Raw genomic sequence first — 24,311 nt, forward strand, 5'->3', positions numbered from 1 at the left:
GAACAATGTTTTAAACAAAGGACAGAAGAAGCAATAGTAATTTTAATCTCAAAGTCAATACTGGGAATATCAGTTGTCTGTATTATAAATTCAATTCCAGAGTTTAAGGGTTATGAAAGGACTTCTCTTTAAAAAAAAAAAAAAAAAGAAAGAAAGAAAGAAAGAAAGAAAGAAAAGAAAAGAAAGGGGGGGAAAAAAGCTCAATGGGCAATACAGTTTTCAAATACTTTCTAAACCAGGATTTTTGATTTGTGACATTCAATCAGGCTATATCAGGGCATAAGTAACTTACTAGAAGTGGGCCAAGCACTTTTGTAAGGTCCAGCAGTTCTTTCAAACTGAAGGAGTCACAGGCTACATCTAGTAAATTATTGATTTAATATACCATATTGCTCTTCTGCGACCTATAAGAATTCATCACTTTTAAAAGTACCTACCTTGCTTTCTGAGAAAAATTTATATATTATATAATAATTTTCATTATAGAGTATATTTGATAATAAATTAAACATTACACAAGTGAAAAGACAGATTTGAAATTGAAAGTAGTTCAAGGCTATGTTGCATGTATTATAAAGTCTCAAATATATGTGGATTCAAATAGTATCTCTTCCATAAAAATGGTTTGGGATTCTTCTATTTCACTTCCTGGGAAGTTCCTTGTTCTTCTTCCTCAGAGTTCCTCCTTCATCCCACACACATGATCAAACCATAGGTGGGGAGTCCTTTTCACTAAATGACTAGAAGTCTTGAAACTCATTTGCAGACTCATCCTCTGATTTCCCTGGAAATATGACATCTGTCTACTGTGTATTTTATACTGCAAGAGTAAAACACACATACAGAGTATAGTTATAGTACAGGCACATTTTACTTATACAAATCAAGCCATATAAATTCAGCCAAAGAGAATTAAAAAATATATATATGAGAACAAGAAAAATCATACAAAATTCAACTGTATGAGTGATGTCACTCACTCAATGAAGGTATGCTCCAGATTGATAAAATGTTAGCATGGATTTGCTACTGTAAAATGGTAGACATGAGTTTGCTATTCCTTCAGTGGAACTCAATATCCATGTGGCTGTCATGAGTTCTGTCATTGAACGTATTCCCAATGTTTACGTACATATGTTTAAATGTATTTAAATATTTAAAAATTTTAAGTATCTTAAATTATTTAAATTTTTAAATATTTAAATATCTTATTTAAATAAGAATGTTTAAATACATATCTTTCACATAATATTGTCTCTAAATGTAAAGCAACAGTGATTCCTAGTAACCAGAATATTTCAATCACAGGAAAAAAAAAGTAGGCTTATATGGATTTATTAAGAGAGGGTATGTCTCAATTCTGTGTGGGATTTAATGAATTTCTGGGGTAATTTAAATGAAATGAAATGTTTCTGTTATATGCTGATGATGGAACAGCATTTTATAGTAGCCTGCCTGGTCTTGCAAGGATAGTTCATTCAATCATCCCACAGACATTTATGAAGAACATAATGTTTATCAGAATTGTTCTAGAAAGAGAAGAGAAATATGATAAGACTTGTCTGTTAGAAAAATCATTAGCAGTGGTGAGAACTTCTGGGGATGAGTGGAGCTAGTTGTCTAGTTGGAAGAGCCCAAGTGAAAACTGTTGAGAATCTGGATTGTGGCAGTTACCATGGCAGAGAGGAGAGAGAAACTGATGAGCTATGTAAGGGAACAACTAACAAATCGATGTATTGGACCCCAAGAGTCAGGGAAAGCATGTCAAGAGTAATAGTACTTGTAATAGGCTAAGTCTGACATTTTAAATCTTTAAAATACTTCAGCTCTATGTGCATACATAAAACAATTCTTTAGTACTACAAAATTATAATCAATTATAGGCAATAACATAAATGTTAGAATTATTGCCAAAGTGATAGCACATTCTGGAATCATCAGTCTGGCATTTTGCAAAGTGTGTTCTAGGGAACATTGGTCCTGGGAGATATTACACTGAAACAGTGTCCATGATCAAATAATTGTGTAAGTAGGAACATGACATTCCCCAGATCTTACTAAAGCATAAGTAAGGCCATATAGTGAAGAACTCTTTTTTTTTTTTAATCCATGTATTTCCCAAACTTACTTAGCCTTAAGTAAGTTTCTTGTCTTCTCCTAATTAATGTGTTCTACAACAATATTATTAAGCATAGATTTAAGAGGTAGTCAGATGTATCAAATAAGTTATAATCAGGAACAGGTACAGATGAGTTCTTACATTTAATGCATTCCAAGGGATATGGGCTGTTTAGAGAAACACAGCAAGTGTGACAAATGGCCCATAGGTACAATTCAAATGGGGAAAATAAGCATAGCATTCAAAGTTTTGGCTGGCTTCTGACTTCTACTGATTGTTAACAGAGCCAGAAAAAATAAAGGCTTCCCTTTCTATACTACCCTGTAAGATGAAATTAAAACAGGAAGAGAGAGTATAAAAAGCTTCTAGGAACCAATATTAGGAGAATTAGCAAAGTTGCTCTGGCTTAGTCATTATTGCATTTGATTTTTAGAAACATAGAACAGATTAAAATAAATCAGTATCTCAATGCACAGTTGATTTTCCCTTATTTATATTATCTGCACACTGCATAAAATAGTGTGTCACTATAGTATTCAATATAACTTATTATAAACTAGGACATGCTATAAGCACTGACCAGAGGAAATGCAAAATTATTGCTACTAGTCCAAATAACAGAATCTAACATAGTATTAATTACTCTAAGAACATATGATTATACTGCAACCTCATATATATTCACCAGTGGTTTAAAAAAAAACTTCATATTTTTTATATTTATAAATGATATTTTTTAAAAAGCTGTCTTAAATGTTCATTATGCAAAATAAAATGTAAAAAGCAAATTGAGACTATCAGAGGCATATTAATGTGGGATGCAGAATGTTCATGACTAAGTCACAAAGCTGAACTTGAGGTAGAAGCTCTCATTTCTATTCATACTTCCCAAATATAAAAATAAGAATTACTGTCACAGACACTCAAAGTGTTGTAATTTTGGAGCACCTTAAAATCAGAAGGAAAGTTCACATAAAACATACTACTCATTCTTGAATGATTCTCTCATCAGTAGTATTATCAGCGAAATAAAGTTATCAGTGTTGAACTAAGAGTGCACCTGACTACTGTAATCTCAAACAATAATGAGTGATGAGAGCAATGCATCTTTGGTTATCATCATCACTGCCAATTTGTTGTTCTGTGGAGTTCTAATTTTAGTATGTTTAATTCTAGCTATTTATTACCATTTTATAGAACATTAAAAGGCAGAACATTCATTAGCCACCCAATGTAATACAAGATACTATTGGGGTTGTATGTATGTGTTTTGAATATATTACTATATTTTAAACTCTGGCCAGGAATCCATCAAAGTGCTTACTTTTTCAAATGTCAGGACTCTTCTCAAGTCACCTAACACACACTGACTGCATCCAGCTCTCTTTAAAAAGAAAATCCAGCATTAACTCCAATACATTTCCAACATGTAATTAAATCTATGCAATTCTAGTTTCCTTCAACCCTTTGCTCAGGTCACAGAGGAGTGTCCCTGAAGTTTTCCACAGCTAATCACTCAACTTTTGTTCTTGATCTTATCTTTTCCTAGACTCTAGATCTGCCTCTGATTTTCCCTTTGTAATGACTCCTTCCTCCCTGTTAAACAAAACATCAATAACAAAAACTCAGCTTTCCACCTTTCCCTAACTACTCCTTACATTCTCCTTCAGTTCTGATTACTTCTGTATTTCTTTATAGACCAGTTATTCTTTATCCAACTACAATCTAGCTACCATCTTTCTACTTCAAGGGTTAGCAAACTTTTTATTCATTATTATTATTTTTTTCTTTTTCTGTAAAGGGCCAGATGGTATTGTGGGATTTGGGCCACATAGGCCACTTAGTTTTGTTTTGTAACTCTAAGAATGTAAAAAACCTCATTTTGAGCTGGATTTGGTTGGCAGACTGTAATTTACAGAAAGCTGCTCTAGGTGAAACTGCTGTATTAATGATACCCAAAATTCCCGTTTTGCTTCGGAGTCCTCTCTGCACAAGTTCGAAGCCGATTAAGGGATAGGCTGGAAGGAAAGCAAACTGTTGGCTTTAATATGGATAAAAGCAGAGGAGCTCAAACAGTAGGCTTTTTAAGGCCACTACAGGTGTCCCTCAACAATCAGTCACTCTCTCACCAGACTCGCCCTGTAATACTTACACTGCAGAGGAGCAGACCAGCCAGTGGGCTCTTCAAGCAGAATGGCCCTGATTTGTAGTAAAGTAGAAATTCCCATCCAGGGCTCACCAATGGGGAACCTCATTCTACCTCTACTCTACCTCGGGCGAATTAGGGGCGGGGCCAGTGGGCCTGCAGTTAGGCCGAATCCCTCCTTGAGAAAATCGTGGACGTAGGGAGGACCCTGCTCTGTGACACTCCAGGTCGCCAAATCCACACAGACTCCTTTTTCATTTATTCCCATTTTGCAACACTTACCGCTGTTAAACACTTTCTTTTAACTTCTTTTTCTCCCTTGGCTTCCAAGACACTATTTTCTCTGTTGCCACCCTTTAGCTGATCCTAACCTTGGCGTTCCCCAGACCTCGCCCTCGGCCACCTTTTTTTCAGTCTGCATAATTTTCTGGGTGATCTCGTTCAGTTGGAGAGTATCAACTATAATCTTTATGTTTTCAATACCTAAATCTGCCTCAGTAGCCCGGGTCTGTCTCGTAGCCCAGAACTATAAAACCTAATGTAGTCCCCTATCTTGGGAACAGCAGAATCGTCATCTACAAATTTGCCAGAAACATTGGTTTCACCCTCACCTTTTGTAGGAACGTAGTACATTTGGGACTGAGGTAGCAAAAAACAATCTGACTCTGTACACCATCAGCAGTTCTTCTGATTCAAATATAAGTCTTATAAATGGATAAAGGTTGTTGAGAGTATTCTACTTAGATAAGTGGGTGAATGTATTGGTACAGCGGTCCCTGTCTCATGTATAAAAATACTTAATTTGGTGGCAGCATAATCAAGGTTGATTTTGAGTATAGTGTCCAAAGCCTGGCAGTGAGTAAAACAGTTTCCCACCTGCATATGTAATTTCTCATCATTATAAAAAAGATAATTATCTTTACACTTTTATCACAAATGAAAGGGCCACCATTATTACCTCTAGAGATAATACCATTATGATACTATTACATTAACTTTATTTCTGAGAAGAGTGAGTCTGAATACTTTAAATTTTATATGACCACAATTTATTTTTTTAAATATTTGACAATGATGGATCTTGTTAAAAGATGGAAAGAAGTCCTACGCCTTAAAGTTCAAAAGCTATAATTTTACATCAAGAAAATATCCATAGTATGATTTTTTAAGTTTTTCTAAAAAATATTTTTGTCATTTTTATTTCCTAGCACCCTGTGGAAGTCGTTCAACAGGTTCAGAAGGCACTGTTCTGTCACCAAACTATCCCAAAAATTACAGTGTTGGACATAATTGTGTTTATTCTATAGCAGTTCCCAAGGAGTTTGGTAAGTAACATTCACCTGATCACATAGTATTTCATTCTAGACATGCTTTATTTTTCACTACACACTATTCAAAACTGCTAGTTTTTTAATGAAAATATTCACTATTCATAAAGTGCTTTACTCTGTAATTCTTTCTAGATAGTAGCTTTGTAATAATAAAATTTTAAGGTCATTTTACTCAATCTGAATTTACAGTCAAGTACACAGGTGAACAACAATATAAAAATGAAAACAGGATTGTTTTTAATTTTTAAAAATAAGTACATCCAGTAACCTTGCAAGTGCCTTCATGTTGGAATTACATAAAATGGGAAATTACCAGAGCATAAAGCAAAGTGTACTCTGCAAAATATGCATAAAGTCAAATAAAAAACTATTACAATAATGACAAAAGTATGTACAAAACAATCATATTATTTTATACTTTTTCAAACACATTTCCAGGAAGAAAAGATTTTGGTTTTAAGTACCTAGTATCTGGGACAGCAATGAATATGAAAAGACAGCAAAGGACATTTCAGCTCATCTTGTCAAGCTGACAATCTGTTCCGCATTGGCACTGAGAAGACAATGTGTCCTTTGCTGCCTTCACATCTCCCTGATCACAAGTCTTAGAAGTCACTTACCTGGCTTCTAAAGGTTTTGCATCTAAGATCCAGCTGGATCTCACCCAGGTTAAGCTCTGTTTATGGATGGATAGGCAAAGGAAATTTAGTGAGCAGTAAAGTATGGGAGAGAGGCTGAAAGTTCAGACTCCTGCAATTTAGGTTTACAGCATTGTGTTACATGGTAAAGGATTTGCTACAGCTGTAATGAATGTCTCGGTCTGAATGACAAAGTGTTTTAGCAGAAGGACTTGGATTTTATCATATCAGGATTTTTGGATCATATCTTGACTTAATGTTTCTGCTGATATATGAAATAAGCTGATGCTTCCAGTCCAATTTCTTATAACCTGATATTGCCTGTATATCCTCCTCCTCTCTCTTCTGAAACAAGCCCAAGATCTTCAACTGAGAGAACATTATCATCAGAAGTGAAGTACTGGACCTTGTGTTTAACCTTGATATAAAACAGTAATGCCAACATTAGCAAGGTGTCTCTTTCTTTACAAAATATTTCTTTGTCCTAGCATATTGATTGGTTAAATCAGAGTTGAGCTCTTTGAGAATGACAGTTTAGAAAGAAAAGCATTGTCTACTTAGAAAGAAAAGCATTGTCTACTTAAATTTTTTTTATTATTATTTTGTCTTTGGTGCCCCCAAAATAGTCCTTCCCTTGCTAGAGGAGTTTATAGTCCCCGATGCCAACAATGTTACATGATTGCTGACAGAACCCTAGAAATGATGGTCCAGAAGGTTGAATGGTTAGCTCAGTCATCTTTATAAGCTGTCAATTTGTTTTATTAAATCTATTCTTTGGATATCATGTGGCCAAAAAAATGAGAAAGAAAAATCAGACATTTCCTTTCCTGACACATAGACATGCTGGTCATAGAGATATTTTACAGTGGCCTATGTGTGTTCAAAAAGGGAAGGAAAAAGTACAGATTAAAATAAAAGCAAATTAATGAATTTCTACAGAATGGACTCTATCGTAGCAAACATAATATACATAAAATGTAATCATCTTAATTTTAAAAATAATGCAAATAATAATCAATTGTTTTCATGTTAATTTTTAAATACATCTTAGATTATTTGTGGATGAAATCAAATGTACATTGACTTATTAGTAAAACTGATTTTGTTTTTACAAATGTTGCATCATTCTGTATTTCATACTACATATGAAGTCAGACAAACTTGGATTCTAATTTCAGCTTGTCACATCTTATAGCTATCTGTCTTTGGACAAGTTACAAATGCCCTATGAGACTCAGTTTCTGTATTTCTGAAACGGAGCTAATTGTGTCTGCAGAGCAGAGTTGTTGGAAAGAGTGAATGAGATTCCATATATAAAATATATCTCACATAGTTCGTGCTCATTATGAGGTTAGACATGACAAATCTGGAGTCAGATTTCTGGATTCAAAGCACAATTCATTACTTTCTCATTAGATAAGGCACATCATTGCCCTGAATTGTACTTTTCTCTGTCTACCTCATAGGGTTAGCTTATAATTAAATGATATAATATGTATAAGTGATTGGCAAAATAACACATGAATAAGTCACATACACGCAGAGATACAGTTGCACACTCATTTATGTTCACATTTGCAGACACACCACTGCCACTTACCAAAAATAAAATGACCTGAATTAATGGATTTATTAGGGTCTCAAGAGTAGCACAGATTTTTATTTTGCTTCTTCTTCCTTTCATTCTCATAATTTCTCTCTGTTGCCACTGCTTTATGACTTTTTGGTTTCACTTCCTAATATATCATTTCTTATTTTTTTTTCTTCTTGTCACTTATCCTAATTTAAATCTTCTTCTGTATCTTTTATATCTTTTATATGCTGACACACCTAGAATTTTACTTTTTAATCACTTAGCATAATATCTGTCAAATATACTCAATTCATTCATTGAAATTTCATTTTTTATGAAGTTTAATGTTCTACAGTTGTTATATAAGGAGAAAATCACATGTAATCAACAGCACGCATAAAATCCCTTAACTCACCCATAATGATCATCTACCTAGTTTTGTATAAGCCATATAGTCTCTGAATAACAAGACATTTTTCCTCTAATATCAAAACAGGTAACAGTGTCTTTAGATAATGCCAGATGAGCTACCTTGATTTTTTATAGGTCATGAGCTACCAAATTGTTTTCATTTATTTATTTTTGCCCAGTGTAGAATTGAATTCATATCAGGTAAATGTGAACATAATATAACCCTACTTTACTGATGGATTGAATGAATATTTATCTGTCAGTCAATTCCTATCTTTCAGTTTTTATAGATAAGAAAATTGCCAATTCCTAATGCCTTTGCGAGCATCACTGGATTTCATTGAACTTCCGATACTAGGGTCACTTTGGTGATATTCATTCTGCAGGATTATGGTTGTTCTATATATGTAGAACTAGAATAATTCTGGATTATTGAGTAACATTTATTCATGTTAACAATTAAGCGATTTCATTTGGATTGGGGATTAAAAAATACACTATCTTTTTATTAATAAAATATGTTTTATTTTTCCTTCATTTTTCAATTTTTAATTACCAGTTGTTTCTCTTTTATGGTTTGATTATTTAAGTCTCCATGCAATGCATTATTTTGAAGTACCAAAACATGCAAAGCATATTTTCATATTGAATTTGATATAGATAAGATGCTTTAGAATGTGGGACAACTATTGACACTGTTAGAGAAAAAATATTATTGTTAATATGTATTTATACCTAGAAAAAGCAGGCAAAATCAAGTTATAGAGAGGGGAGAATTATAGAAATTGGAGAATAAGTATCGTGGACTTCTATTTCAACAAGTCTGGCTAAGAAAAAACAGAAGGAGCTAGGTCAGCAGTGAGGTGGGGTACAAGTCAGAGGCTAATGTCTGTGCTTGTTTTCTCTTAGGATGAAAATTAATGGAGTTCTTATTTTATAGAAAGCCCAAGAGAAAGACATAAGAAGGACAAAATTAAATATTTTAGATAGACGAATTGTTAAATCAAGATGCATGAAGTAATTTAAGAAGATGGGATTTAAAAAAAAATACTGAAGGACCTCTTCATAATTCAGAAGAAATGATTCATAACTAGTAACATAAAACCTAAATTAGTTTCACATAGAATATTACTTTTTGAAATGATTATCCCTTTCCAGCCTCCCACCCTCACTTCCCTTCAGTCACCCATTCCTCACAATCCAGGATTATGTATGAAAGAGAATGTATTAGTGTCAGAAGGCTGCCATAACAAAATCACAAACTCAGTGACTAAACAACAGACATTTATTCTCTCTGTTCTGGAGGCTAGATCTCTGAAATCAAGTTATCCATAGTGCCACACTCCCTCTGCAGGCCCTAGGGGAGAATCTTTCTTTGCTTCTTCAGAGCTCCTGGTGGCTTTCAACAACCCTTGACCTTCTGTGGCTTATAGCTGCATCACTCTGATTCCTGACTCTGTCTTCACAAGACCTTTGCCCTGTGTGTGTGTCTCCTCTGTTTCTGCATGTATCTTTTTCCTCTTTCCTTATAAGAACACCTGTTGTTGCATTTAGGGCACACCCTAATCCAATATGATTTCATATTAATATTTAATTAATTACATCTGCAAAGACCCTGTTTCCAAATATAATGACTTTCTGAGCTTTTGGGTAGATACAAATTTGGCAGGATGGGGTGGGGGGGACAACACTACTCAACTCACTACAGAAGATGGACTATATTACCACAGTTTTATGTAGAAAACCTTAACAAAAATTGCTCTCTAACACAGGTAATAAATATTAGCTCTGTAGAATGCAAACTGACATTTAGATTTCTTGGAGAATTCCAACATGCAAATCACCTTGAGTGTATCTAGAGTAGTCTGTGATGACTTAATTTTGTGTTTGGCATCCCAGACAGTTTCACCTCCTAAAAGGCCTACTTTGAATGCATATTTATTAAGGTACAAAGCTTACTCTGCCCCCAAGACTAGCTTCCAAATGTAGAAACTTAGAAGTATGCCTGAAAACTTTTGTCAGGTTTTTCTTCTTCATTTTCCCAGCCAGTCTGCCCTCTCTTTATCTTGTGCTATCAGTGCAGTCTGCTTGCATAGGTTTCAAAGTAATGAATTCCTAAATCACACGAACTTGTCAGATCAGTCTACTCTGTACAAGGGGCACAGACAGTTACTAAAATCTTTTGTGTATTGCTGGAGGGAGTTTTTGGTTTGTTTTGTTTTAAGTCGTTGACATCATGTTGAATTTCTCTCCTACTTTCACATATTTTATATTTGTTTCTTATTCACAACCATTATTTTTCCTATTTTTCATTGTAGTATTTTTCCTCACGGTTAATTTAGAAACATTTTTTCCCTTGATGTTGCCTACAATATGAGGTGATAGCTGTGGGGTTCTTTGGTTTGCTTTTTTCTCAGACTTTACCATAATATTATAGTATAAGCACTGATAATGATTAGATAAAGAATATTCCATTAATTCTTATTATATTCATTAAATTTAGTATTTTTTTCCATCTTACAGATTTAGGTATTTACATAACGATTGTTACATACAATTTATTTTTGCATACCCTATCTTTCACAATACTGTTTTAACTTTTGGTCTATAAAATGTAGCACTTAAAAATTTAAGTCTTCTTAGAATTTAGAAGGAAAAAAGCAAAAACAGTAGATTGAAACTAAGATGTGCACACATGCACACGCATATATATATATATATGTATGTGTGTATATATATATATATATATATATATATACCCATAAAGTGGGTTTTTTATTCTTGTGAGTATCTGTACTTTTTAGTATGTACTACTATAGTTTTGACCTGTAGGTAGAAAGTTAACTATTGTCATCTTGTGTGTTAAAACTAGTAGTCATTCTTTTACTCTTGTGTATACTCTTCTTTAAAACTCAGACACATATCTGACCATTTGTCTTTTGAACTTATATCTCGGTGGTTTTCAATGATCTATTTTATTCAGCATCCCTTACATAATTTATGTTGTTGTTATCTAGCTTTATACTTAATTCAGTAATTTATTGCCACTAATTTTCCTCAAATTGTAGTGACAAATTTGTTTGAGATTATTTTTGTATGCTCATTAGGTCAGTAAATCATGTCATTGGGATTCTGTTTTTCCTGGTGTGAAGTTTTCAGTAATGAATGAACTCTTCCAGTCAATAAAGGTTTTTTATATTCTACTTTTGAACTCTATGGCACTTCATTTCTTAACAGTGCACCAAAATCAATGATTACTGTTTTGTAAATATTGAATTTACTTATCTAACAATGACAAATGTTCACAAAATGTGTGTTTATTCAGAATGTATATTTACTATTTATCATTATTTGTTAGATATTGAACAATAGAAAAGGGTTCTCTCTTTTTAAAATTAATGGTTCTACTAATGTCAATAGGAAGAAATGTGTATGTTAATTTTGTGCCTATAAGAGAGGAAACCCTTATTTTTAAGCCCAACATTTTAGAGGAAGGAAAGTGTCATTATTATATGTATTTATATTTATATTATTCAATTCTTTGGGTACTATTTATATAATTAGATGAACCCGTGTTTGGTTACCAGCTAGACCAGGATCCCCCATCCAAATCTGGTTTGGATGTCAAGACTTATGACACCACACATGCACTAAAAGGTATGAAAAGATATATTACTCATATAATGAGACTTTCTGGGAAGAGCAGGGCACAATCCAAAACTGAATTCAGCCAGATCCAGAACTGCTTAAGGAAACAAAGCTAACTGGCTTTGGGCTTTATTGTGGTGCTGTAGTGAAAGCTCCTACATACTGGCCAGAGCTTATGCAGTTTGAAATTCCCATTTGTTCTGAAGGAGAGCATACCCCAGGTTTCTTATTAGCTTGCCCCAGATAGGGAAGGAGTATGACTTGAAACTTGCCAATAATTAAACTTCAAAAATGGATCAGACTTATCACAATTCACTCTTGGTGTTTGACTGATAATTGAAATGTGTCATATTCTAACTTGTCTAAGCCACAGTGTCAATTTATATGGCTTGCATCCAGAGATGGGTAAGGGAAATGGAATTTCCATTGAATGTCTTGTTGCAGAACTCAGCATTTTGAATTGTGAGAAGTGAAATGATTGTGTTGATCACTATCAATAACAACTAGAACTCTGAAAAGGCTAAGGAGTATCTTGATGAAGCCTTAATATTGTAGTCTTATTATATGTAGAGATAGGTGTTGCACTGATTTGTATTTAGAGTATGTCTGAGATAAGATTCCCAGAAATTTTTACTCTGTAAGGGGTAACCTTGGACCACACATTCAGACAACTGACAGTGGTCCAAGGGTCTAAAACACATTCAGCTGGGACCGTTCATTGACCAGGGCATCTAGTATAAGAATGTCCAAAATTTGGCCAGTTGTACTGATCGTTGAGTCTTTTACCAGGATGTCTTGGTTAAAGTATTAAAAACAGCAGCTTCCCAAGGTGTTCAATCATGTCGATGATCTTGGTTTTACTGTTTGTAAGGTGTACAGATTCCCTTTGTTTTTCACTCAGTTTGATCCCAAAAAGTTACTTAGGTAGCTAAGAGGTTCAGAAGAGGAACCTCTGCAAAAGCATGGCATCTGGTAAGGAACTAAAGACCAGAAAAGCCACAACTTCATGCAGGTAGGGTAGGCAATAGGGCCTATTTTAGCTCTAATATGTAGCTATCATTCCTCTTTTAAGCAAGGAGGGCTTAGTGACCATACTGAACTTGCAGGGTATACTTCCTTGACCCAAGGCACAACGGGCAGCTGAATGTAGAGAGCTATAGGTGCAGAAACTTCAAGAGCCTCTGTTTCCAAGAGATCCCAGTACACAGCATTGCTACTGTAATGTCATATGACATGGAGTTTAGAGGGGAATCTTCTTGTACCAGAAGTTCAAGGGTAACTTGTGGCTATCCTGGGTGGTCCAGAGACTCCAAGAGCAATGAGAGGAAGTTGCTAAAGTCACTAGAGTAACAGAATCTCTGAGGGACAGCACCTGTTGTATTTTAATTTGGAAAGAGTCTAGAGACATTTTTTTAGATGGCCCCATTCAAGGTAGACCGGTTTACCAGTCACAGCATTCATGGGCTTAAGTAAAATTATAAATTTAGAATATATATCCTTAAAATCCAAAAATTCCTAAAGGATTGTTTAGCAGGTTTCAACAGTATGGTGCCATGAAGGTCAATATTTCTTTCTTGAGACACCTGGCTGGCTCAGTTGGTGGAATGTGTGACCCTTGATTTCAGAGCTGTGGGTTCAAGCCCCACATTGGGTGTAGAGACTACATAAAAATAAAATCTTAAAAAAAAGTTTCTTTCTAATGGTGTCAGGAATGGAGTGACTTCTGGCTGACCAAGTCATTTGTAGGGATTTAATTGAGGTGACAGGGCACTCTGTTATGTGTGGGAAAATGAAACTTTCCCTTTTTGTGAGCTCCTCATATTTGTATGTCTTAAATGATTGTGGCAAATGCATCTTGATGAAGGAAGATGTCATTAGTAGGATATCATTACCTCTGCTCCTCAATAAATTTGGGCACACTTACAATTTTGCCTACAAAGGTACGTGCATTGGCCAAGCTATTGAAGACCTCAGGGGTAGCCAGGTAGAGATGTCCCTTCAAAGTTGAAGTCAAAAAGTGTTATATTCCATCATAGCTGAAAGAAAACTATGGCTGAGAGTCTGTGGAAATTGGTATTAAGCAACATATGAGCCAAATAAATAATAGCAAAATATTTACCAGCTGGTGATTGGATGAAGCCAGTAATTTGAATAATATTAATTATGGGGCCCTTAAGAGGTGGAATCAGATGAACACCCCTTCTCTAAATAAGTCTTTTATAGTGTGTTTCAATCTTTGAAAACTTTGTTTGAACTTCTGTTGAGCCATGTTAACCATTTTTAATTATGGAGAAATGTCTATGGTGTCTCAATTTGTCAAACTTTCAGTAAATGCCAAAGACATAATTTAACTTAGTACATTTTTGGTTAGAGTTTCCATGACCACTGTGGGATATTTAGACAGGGCAATAATCCTGATGATTAAGATAAGGCAAACTTCTTTGTTCACTATTTTATATTTCATAGCTCCTTTATATTGTAGGGTGTGCCTAAGTTCATTAGCTCTAAATTTATTGAAATCCCAGGAATAGCAATAATTTGAGCCTCTGTAATGATATAAGGCCATGAAGGTTTGCCAGTTGGTACATCTCAGTTATTCAAAATCTGTGTTGTAGTGGTATAAAAGATAATTAGAAACATTTTATATTTTCACTTTAAAAAGTCTTGTAGTAAATTTTGGATTTCTAATTGGGTCAAATTGTGGATCTCTTTTTCATTTTTTTGTTCCTTCCTCACCTTGTCTCTACTTCGTTTGTTTAATTGTTACCAAAATATAGTTTGAAGGAGGGGGAACCTCCTCTTATATTTGTAAAATCCGTTGTCTAGAAAGTGTCAGATCTATAACATGAGGGCTAGGGGCTTCCCTTTAACAATTGTTTCCTTATAGGATTTAAGGATCCAGAATTAAATAGAGTTTTAATTATGTCTTTAATTTTCCCACATAGATGCCATAAGTGTGTGTGTGTGTGTGTGTGTGTGTGTGTGTGTGTGTGTTCGTTTCTCTATAAGCCTAAGGATCAGCATCTTTGTTACAAAGAAACCTGGGCATCAGTAATAGCAAAAGCATTTTCATGGAATCTTAGTGAGCCAACTACCTCTAGGCGTGTAGACCTCAGCATGCTACATGGTAACTGTTCTTTCAGACAACTGGCCACCCAACAGCCCTATATCTTGTACATGGTATCAGTACTTTTTCTGAGAATTCTCTGGAAGAAGGACCAGTACCTGGTTGAGACACAAAACCAACAGTCATAACATAAAACTATTTCTCTGAACTTTGCGCTAGTCACAGCTTATGCTGTAATCAAGACATACAGTTCCACATGAGGCATACAGAAAGGATCATGCTTGACACAGCCCAAGGGTGGTACTGTGGTATTGTGGTAACTTTTAGGAGTAAACATTTAGTAACTTGTGTTACTAGATGTCAAAAATTTCTTATGTAGGTTGATTAAATCTATGATAAAAATTCTGTAGAACTCAGCAAATACAACACAAAGCAGCATAGCTAAAAGTGCAAGATTGCTAGCAGGTACAATGCCCGTTACTGAACCAAAGCAAGAGAAGAGAGATGCTCAGTCCTGTTCCTCATCACCTGGACACCTCCTCACTACATCTGTTGTCAAGCTTACTCTACTCTTGGTTTGGATTTTAAAATGGACGACACCACACAAACAATACGGGAACATGAAAATTTTTAATTAGTCACTTAATGAGGCTTTCTGGGAAGGAAAGAGCAGGCTCCCAAACAGGTCCAAAGTGGCATGAGACAGCAGGGAAGGGAGAGAAGCTTTAATTCTATCCAAATAAGTTGGTAGTGGTGTGAGGGTTCCTGTGTTCATGTCAATGCTTAAGTGGGTTCAACTTCCCCCTATTGCCAAAGGAAGGAGAACTCAGGCATTCTAATCAGCTGGCTCAGATATGTGGCTGAGGATGAAGAGAACCAGTGGGGGTTGAAATCTGTCAGCAGTCAGATATCAAAACATGCCTTTGGTCCCTTTAATACAAGGTGTAATTTAGAAAGCTATAATTTATAAGTTGCATAATATCATATCTTAAATATATTGATATATATAACTTCCTATCGCCATTATACTCTTTTCACTTAAAAAAATTATTTTCTTTCAGCCTCCAAGAAAATGAGTATAGTATGTTCTAAAATTTTATTAGCTGATTTCTTTTTTTTTTTTTAAGATTTTATTTATTTGATATAGAGAGATCACAAGTAGGCAGAGAGGCAGGCAGAGAGAGAGGGAGAAGCTGGCTCCCTGCTGAGCAGAGAGCCCCATGCGGGGCTCAATCCCAGGACCCTGAGATCATGACCTGAGCTGAAGGCAGAGGCTTAATCCACTGAGCCTCCCAGGCGCCCCTATTAGCTGATTTCTTAAAATAACTGTCAAGGATCTATTAGATCATTACGATAAATGTATATTTGAATTCATTATGTAATGGATGTCACTGTTGATGTTTTAAATTTCTCTAATTTTTTAAAAATCAGCTATAGGATAACAATGATGCTTAATAATTTAGAAGAAAACTTTGGAAAAATATTGTGCAGAAACATCAGTCTAGATATTTTACAATAATTTGTTTAAATGGTGATTATGATGTTTCACCGTATTAGTATTTTTCCCATCCATATTCACTTTTATTTTTTGCTGTATTTTACCAAGTTGATAAGTTCAGTGGCTGCCCCATCAAGCTATTTAATACCAGTTGTCCTCAGATTGCTAAAGATTATTTTGAATTAAAGTTCAAAATCATAAGTCAGTGATGGTAACAATAATAAACTAAAGAGAAGATTGAACAGTTGTTGTGGAATACTGGGAAAAATAAATTGAACTGGGAGTCCACAGCTCTGGATTGTGGTCTTTTATCTACCTCTAATTGGCCATGTGACCTTGAGTAAGTTATTTAAGCTTTCTGGACCTCACTTTTTTATGTATAAGATGAAAAGCTTTGGGGCACCTGGATGGATCAGTTGGTTAAAGCCTCTGCCTTTAGCTCAGGTCATGATCCCAGGTCCTGGAATAGAGCCCCACACCAGGCTCTCTGCTCAGCAGGGAGCCTGCTTCATCTTCTCTCTCTGCCTGCCTCTCTATCTACTTGTGATATCTGTGAAATAAATAAATAAAAACTAAAAAAAAAAAAAAAAGATGAAAAGCTTTGATTCAATGGTCTGGGACGTCCCACTTTTATATATATAAAATTATGTATAAGATGTGTGGGTGGCTTAATTGATTAAGTGTCTGCCTTCAGCTGGAATCATGATCCCAGCGTCCTGAGATCGGGTCCCACATCTAGCTACTTGCTTGGTGGGGTGACTGCTTTTCCCTCTACCTGCTGCTCCCTCTGTTTTGTGCTCACTCTCTTTCTTTTTCTCTTTAACAAATAAATAAAATTTAAATAAATACACACACACACACGGTATTTACTTTTGAATTGAAGAGTATGCTATTAGTGGTTAGTGAAGTAAAATATAGGAGAGCGCTACCAAACTTTTTGATAACTCAAGAGTCTGATCTAGAATTACATGGATTTGTGTGATTTTAGTTAATTCCAAAATGACTATGAATTTAGTATAAATTCTGAATCTTTTATGTTCCTGAAAAAGTAAAATAAGTTATGTAACAGCATTATGCTACATTCTCCTTTTTAAAGTTTCTTTCTTTTTCTTTCCTGACTTTTAATGCATCAGAATATCCTCAGTCATCTTTACCTTTATCATCTCTATAGTTAAAATTCCTTGGGTGAACTCAAATATTCATATACAAGGAGAAATCTTTACCTACAGAATTTTACTATAAAATTGATGGTCTCCCCTCCAGAACTCGATATGGGAAAATATTGGAATTAATGAAAAGGAAAAACAGCACAATTCTCTATATGTATTCATAACTTTTTCTGGAAAAGTTCTTATGGAGAAGTCGTTAAACAAAGTCTTTTTTAGTGTTTCATTATTCTGTCACGCAGAATCACATTTGTAATATCTCATACTATGACAGATGAAAGCTAGAAGATAAATGATTCACAAAAACACACAGCATGCCACAGGCAGAGGCTTTTGTAAACATGGAATACCCATCATTTTTGCCACTCTCCCACTGATATTTCAGGATGGTATAATGATGTCTTTTGTTTAACACTGCAATCCAGGGCCGATTACAACTAAAATAGAATTTTTTCTTCTGTTTTGGTGACTTATGATTTAATTCTTCAGTTTTAGACCCATCAAAATAATCGGAATTTTTAAGCAATTCATTTATTTGAAAACTCGGTACATTGTATTTCAAATCAGTGAAAGGATAGATGGTGTTTATTTTGTGGTCAGTATACAAATACATGGTGCACATCACACATGATGGAAGTGTGGTTCCAGGCTGTAAGTTAAAGGAATTTAACTAGGATTCTCTCACGGTTTATATGTATATAAACTCTTAATATATCAACTTCGTTAATTTTGCTGAACAGGTAAAACTCCAAAAAAGACACGTAACTAAAATATTTTCCAAATTCACAAAAGCTGCTATCTACTGAAAAAACATACTACAGAGTTTTCATCTGTCATAGGGCTACTCTTAGCAAACTTGCATATGTATTTTTTAAACCTGATATAATATTTATTTTATTTCAACAGATGTTGCCAATTAAAATCCAAGTTAAAAGCGTTGATTTGGGGCGCTGGGTGGCTCACTCTTTTAAGCATCCGACTCTTGGTTTCGGCTCAGGTCATGATCTTAGGGTCAAGAGATCAAGCCCTGCATCAGGCTCCACATTCAGCCTAGTGTCTCCTGGTGATTGTCCTTCTCTCTCTGCCCTTTCCCCCTACTCGTGCCCCTCTCTTTCTCTCTCTCAAATGAATAAACAAAGTATTTAAAAAGATAGTAAAAATAAAAGCATTGATTTCATGGCATATGAGGTAAATGAGAGCAGGATGTGAACATGGTAAGGAAAGGCTCTACAGTGGTGAACTAAAAGTTCATGTTATTGAAAGCAGTAAATTCTACAGTGTTTAAAACACAGTATGGTCTGAACAAAATTCATCTGTGGAATGAATATAATTTTCAATCTAATATGTTTGCATGTTTAGAGGTATGGGAACTTAATGACTTACTATCCCTTTTTCTTATCCCTTTGTTTCACTCCACCATCTCTAAATTCAGAGAAATACACTACTATTAATTCTAACCACACTGTGGACAGAGACTTATATTATATTGCTCATAAGTGGTAATTATTCTGTAGTCGTATCAACTATCTATTTAAACAGTGTGTACACACTCAGCCTTGAGTTAGAATATGAGTTTACAGGTTATGTAAACAATGGTGCTTGCCCTTCAGGAGATCATAAGAAAGGTATTAGACAAAGGAACAGTTTATTTAAAAAAGATTATGGAAACTGCTATAATAGATGGTTGTGAGGATGCTAAGGAAAAACAGAGGAGGAACACCTAAAGCAGACTGATGGCAGGTTTGAGAGATGGGGGTCACAGTCTCAGAAACATTTACCTGATGAAATAGTGTGTGGCCTGAGTCTTGGAGAATGTGCAATTGTTAGTCTCTTGAAGAACAATATTCCAGGCAGACAGAACAACACAGGCAAAGGCATAGATATATGGTACACAGTTTCTGAAAGGAACTACATATTTTTCTCTCTGGTTGGGGAGCAGAGCACCACTCAGAAACTAATATGCTTGAAACCAGAGAAGCAGACAGAGACCAGATTATGGAAGGCTTTGTATGCCATGTTTAAATCAATTCAAAAATGCTTATTGAGTTCCCACTGCTTCAGAGAGACATTTTCTAGGCTGAGGATATCTGATGCCGGATGAAACAGAAATGCTTAATTGGTCTCATTAGCATATACTCTACTTTTGTAGTGGGGCAATCTAGGGATAATATTCATCTGGTACATGCTGGGACAGCCATTTTACTTGTTAGAATTGAAATATTTCCCTGCTGTTGCCAGCCTCCTGAACAATCCCACATTTCTCTGGCCACTGAGCACTTTCCCCTGGCCCTTCCCCCAGAAACTGAAGGAGTAATACCCAGTCTAATATCAATTCTGACTGGGCTGTGCCCATGTCATATTGATTAAATAGTTTGAGAGTCCTCCTGTAAATATAATTGAATATACTCAAACATATATACACACACTCACACATGCATACACATACACAAACTATGCCCCCAAAGTCTGCTAATAGAGATGAACAGTGAAAAAACAAACAAGCAAACAAACAAACACTAACCCAAAGCAGAAAGATCAAATTTGAATTAGGGAGATTAGTGAAGATAGCAATATTTTGTTAAGATGAAGGGTAAGCACAGGGTAAAATGTATCATGCATGCTGTAGGAACTACTGAAGCTGTTTAAGCAGAAAAATAACAGCTTGGTGAACATTTTAGGTTTGTCATTTTGGCAGGGGAGATAGGCTATTGTTACCATCACTGACTTATGATTTTGAACTTTAATTCAAAATAATCTTTAGCAATCTGAGGACAACTGGTATTAAATAGCTTAATGGGGCAGCCACTGAACTTATCAACTTGGTAAAATACAGCAAAAAATAAAAGTGAATATGGATGGGAAAAATACTAATACGGTGAAACATCATAATCACCATTTAAACAAATTATTGTAAAATATCTAGACTGATGTTTCTCCACAATATTTCTCCAAAGTTTTCTTCTGAATTATTAAGCATCATTGTTATCCTATAGCTGATTTTTTAAAAAATAGAGAAATTTAAAACAGAAACACAGAAAAGGCTAGTTTAGGCAGTAGGAGAAAAGAGGAAACTGTAGGGAGTATGAGAAATGAATAAAAAATGTATAGTAGAGTTAATATTCTTGAGTAATTCATGGTCTAGAGAGGGAATGATAGAAATAGATAAATAAGTAGAAAGGACAGTAATATCACACAGGCAATGGGACCTGTGGCCCAGGTGTCTCCTGATTTCTGGACATGAGCCTAATCCAAACTCCGATCATAAGCTTTGCAGGTTCCAAAATTCAGTGTTGTCAAACTTTAGGAGATTGGTTCACATTGATTCCCACTCTCCAAGCCCAGAGGAGACAATTTATAAAACACAATGCCAATTACCAGTTTATTGTGAAAGAATATCCAGCAAACTTATCAGTCCTGGGCATTTGCCTAGGACCCTCCATATTGGTGAATGAATTTACTCCACAGACAAATGAATATAATTGATGGGAAATTTATATCACCCTAGTAAAGCTAGAAGAAATATTCTCCCTACACTAGAGAAAGGAATTTCTTTCTTTAGAATTTACTACATCAGACTTTCCAAAAGTATCAGGAGGCAACATTAATACATCGGGGAGAAGGTTAGGCAGAAAACCTGAAAAAAGTTTGGGTTAAAGAAGTTTGAAAACCTTTTTGATTTATTTCCTCCAAGCCTTTTCAGAGCACTTAATATGTCAATGTGATGTCATTCACGTGTACATGTGATTGTGTATGTATATACATTCATTCATATATATTTGGTCGGGCATTTTTTTTAAGTTACAGCCCCCAAAATACTGAATTCATGTGTAAGCTCTTTGTGGTCAGAAGTTATATTATGTTTACTATTGAAATGTAAGAACTGACAACTTTTGGCACATTAAAAAGAGAGAGAGAGAGATTATGGAAATGATAGGACTAAGAAAGTAATCAAGTAATCTTTTACACTGAACAAGGATGACACATTGTTATATTTTTCCCAGACTTTTATTTACCATATTTAGTAATCAGAAGATTAGTATACTCATGTTACAATCAACTAATTGCTTACTCAGTTGATAACTCCATTTTAATATTCATAAAATTAGGCTACACCTACTTTCTTAAGGAAACTCTTGCAATTGATTATTTTTGCAGACAGCAACTCACATTATGTCATTGCTCTAACTTATTTTAGGGACCTACCTTTGGCTGCCAATTAAAAAAATTTTAAGACATAGGCATTATAAGTAGTAAACCTCATACCAAAGAATCATAATTGTTTATAGTATAAAAATAACATTTAAGTTGAAGATGAATTTTTGAAGTTATAAAATTGTTTTTATTATCCGTGTCATTATCTGTCTTTGGATTGTTTGGAAGTAGTGAGCCCGTACAATTTCATTGAGGATTTCTAGTTTAAACAGATTCTCGGGGCACCTGAGTGACTCAGTGAGTCAGCTCAGGTCATGATCTCAAGGTCCTGGGATTGAGCCCTGCATCGGGCTCTCTGCTCAGCAGGAAACTGCTTCCCCCTCTCTCTCTCTGCCTGCCTCTCTGCCTACTTGTGATCTCCGTCTCTCTGCCAAATAAATGAATAAATAAATAAAATAAAATCTTTTAAAAAACAAACAAACCTGAGATTCTCAAGAGGCATAATGCTGTTAGAAACCCATAGCATGTTCTGTGACCCATATTTCCTGCTCAAATATTTCAATAAATTTTGTGGTGAAGTATTCTGTGAAGCTCTTATATGATATAATGTAAAATATTACAAATCCACATGGTTAAGAAATGAAATGTCCCATCTTATCTAGAGTGTTATCTAAATATCTAAAGTTTAAAAAACGCCAGCAGTGTAATGATGGAGAGTTTGGGAACAGGGAAGAGGTAAGGCGGAACTGGGGAAAGGTTAAGATGTAGCATTTGGTCCTATAGTATCTACTGAGATAAATCCTCATTCCTATTTGCTGTAAGTGCCTGTACAGAATCTGCTGCTTCATCCTTTTCATCATGGCTACCAAGTACCTCCTTCACCTGATTCTCCCAAGATGCATCTGAATGCCTAGATGCGCAAGACTTTGTCAAGAGTTGATGATGACCTAAATTTCTCCCAAGAACAGAGACCCAAGTACCTCCTTATCTCCCTCAAAGATGCCTGTTGGTGTTTGGCCTGGAGAGGACTGTGTGCATTCACTTTGGAGACCCTCATTTTCCAAGCTTGTTCCCACTTTTTCCTCTCTTCCTTTCCAGTATAGGAAAGCTCTACCCAGGATGTTGGTGGCACCGGAGGAATACGGCAGAGGAATAAGTTCATCTACCTAGCCAGTCATATGTCCAGTTATTTTTTATTTTGATGATTATACTTTATTTTTGAAGTACAAAAGATGTGGCTCTGACCATTGTTTCTATTCTGTCATGTCGTCCATTCCCCTAACGTATAGTAGAAAGACTAGAATTATAATTCTGTATGAGAAAAGGCTGCAAGGTGTAAAGTTCTGTGGGTGTAGGGAGAAAACATCAATAAATATCGCAAAATAGTTCCTGCATTGTATAAATCAATTTGAAATAGAGATTTATGTATGATTTTAGTTTTGCTTATAATTTCTCAAGAACACATTTGTTTTATATTTTATAATTAACTAATGGGTTAATCTTTGTATGCTTTTTCTTTTTTTGAGATTTTATTTATTTATTTTAGAGAGAGATTGAGAGAGAGACAGAGAGAGAGAGCGCGCACTCAGGAGCAGGGGGGAGGGACAAAGAGAGGAGACTCCCTCCTGAGCAGGGAGCCTGGCTCTGGGCTCCACCTTGTGATCATGATCTCTGAGCCTAAGGCAGATACTTAACTGACAGAGCCACCCAGGCATCCCTCTTTTTCTTTAAAATGATTTTTTTTTTTACATCATCTTCTGAGCTTGCTTTCATGTTTAATGAGGGTTTGTGCCTAGATATATCCTAAAACATATCCTCTGATGCCAGAGGAAAAACTTGGTAGCAATATGAACTGGATTTCAGGTTTTTATCATTTTTGTTTGTTTGTTTGTTGTTTAAAGTCATCTCTATGCCCAACAGGGGCTCGAACTCATGACCTCAAATGATCAAGAGCAGCATGCAACATGCTCCACTCGCTAAGCCAGCCAGGTGCCATTGATAAAGCCAGCTTTATCACCACTGTGACCTCAGGCAAATCATTTATCTTCTCTGATATAATCTCCTATAAAATAGAGAAAATTATCTCGGCAGTCTAACCTAATTCATAAGATTACTACGAACATAAAACAAGTAACATGTGCACACAGGCATGCTCATGTTGTAAAGTGTAGGACAACCCCCCCATAAAGGTTAGTAATAATCTTTTCAGTGTTTTTTTTTTCTCACTGATTAATTTTAAGAAGTATAATAATTCAAAAACTCTACTTTAAATATATTTTTTAGTATGAACAAGTATTAGGTTCCATTTATTTTCTTCAGATGGTAGGCTCTCCTCCACCCCAGAAAGTATATACATGTTTTATTAATAGTATTTGTTCCACAGAAGAATTTGTCTCTACTTGGTGTTGATTGCACCAAGAAGAAACGCTGTACCAGAATCCTTTATTGAACAAACCCTGAGTTCCACAGACAGTGGGTTCCTAGGTTTGTCTATCTGCTGATCACCCTCACCCATTCGCCAAATTTGTCTAAGATTTACCAGGTTGTTTACCCTCCATTTTT

At 35.2% G+C, this 24,311-nt stretch overlaps 1 protein-coding gene across 2 annotated transcripts in view; it reads left to right on the forward strand.

Moving 5' to 3' along the window:
* Positions 1 to 24,311, forward strand: part of CSMD3 (CUB and Sushi multiple domains 3) — a 1,273,428-nt gene that overhangs the window by 1,026,134 nt on the left and 222,983 nt on the right. For both annotated transcript variants that reach the window (XM_046025880.1, XM_046025873.1), the window contains one exon: positions 5,474 to 5,590. In XM_046025880.1, the coding sequence (XP_045881836.1) occupies positions 5,474 to 5,590 (117 nt within the window). The remainder of the gene's footprint in view (positions 1 to 5,473; positions 5,591 to 24,311) is intronic.

This window comes from Meles meles, chromosome 1 (assembly GCF_922984935.1).
Source record: "Meles meles chromosome 1, mMelMel3.1 paternal haplotype, whole genome shotgun sequence".
In the NCBI taxonomy this organism is placed as follows: domain Eukaryota; kingdom Metazoa; phylum Chordata; class Mammalia; order Carnivora; family Mustelidae; genus Meles; species Meles meles.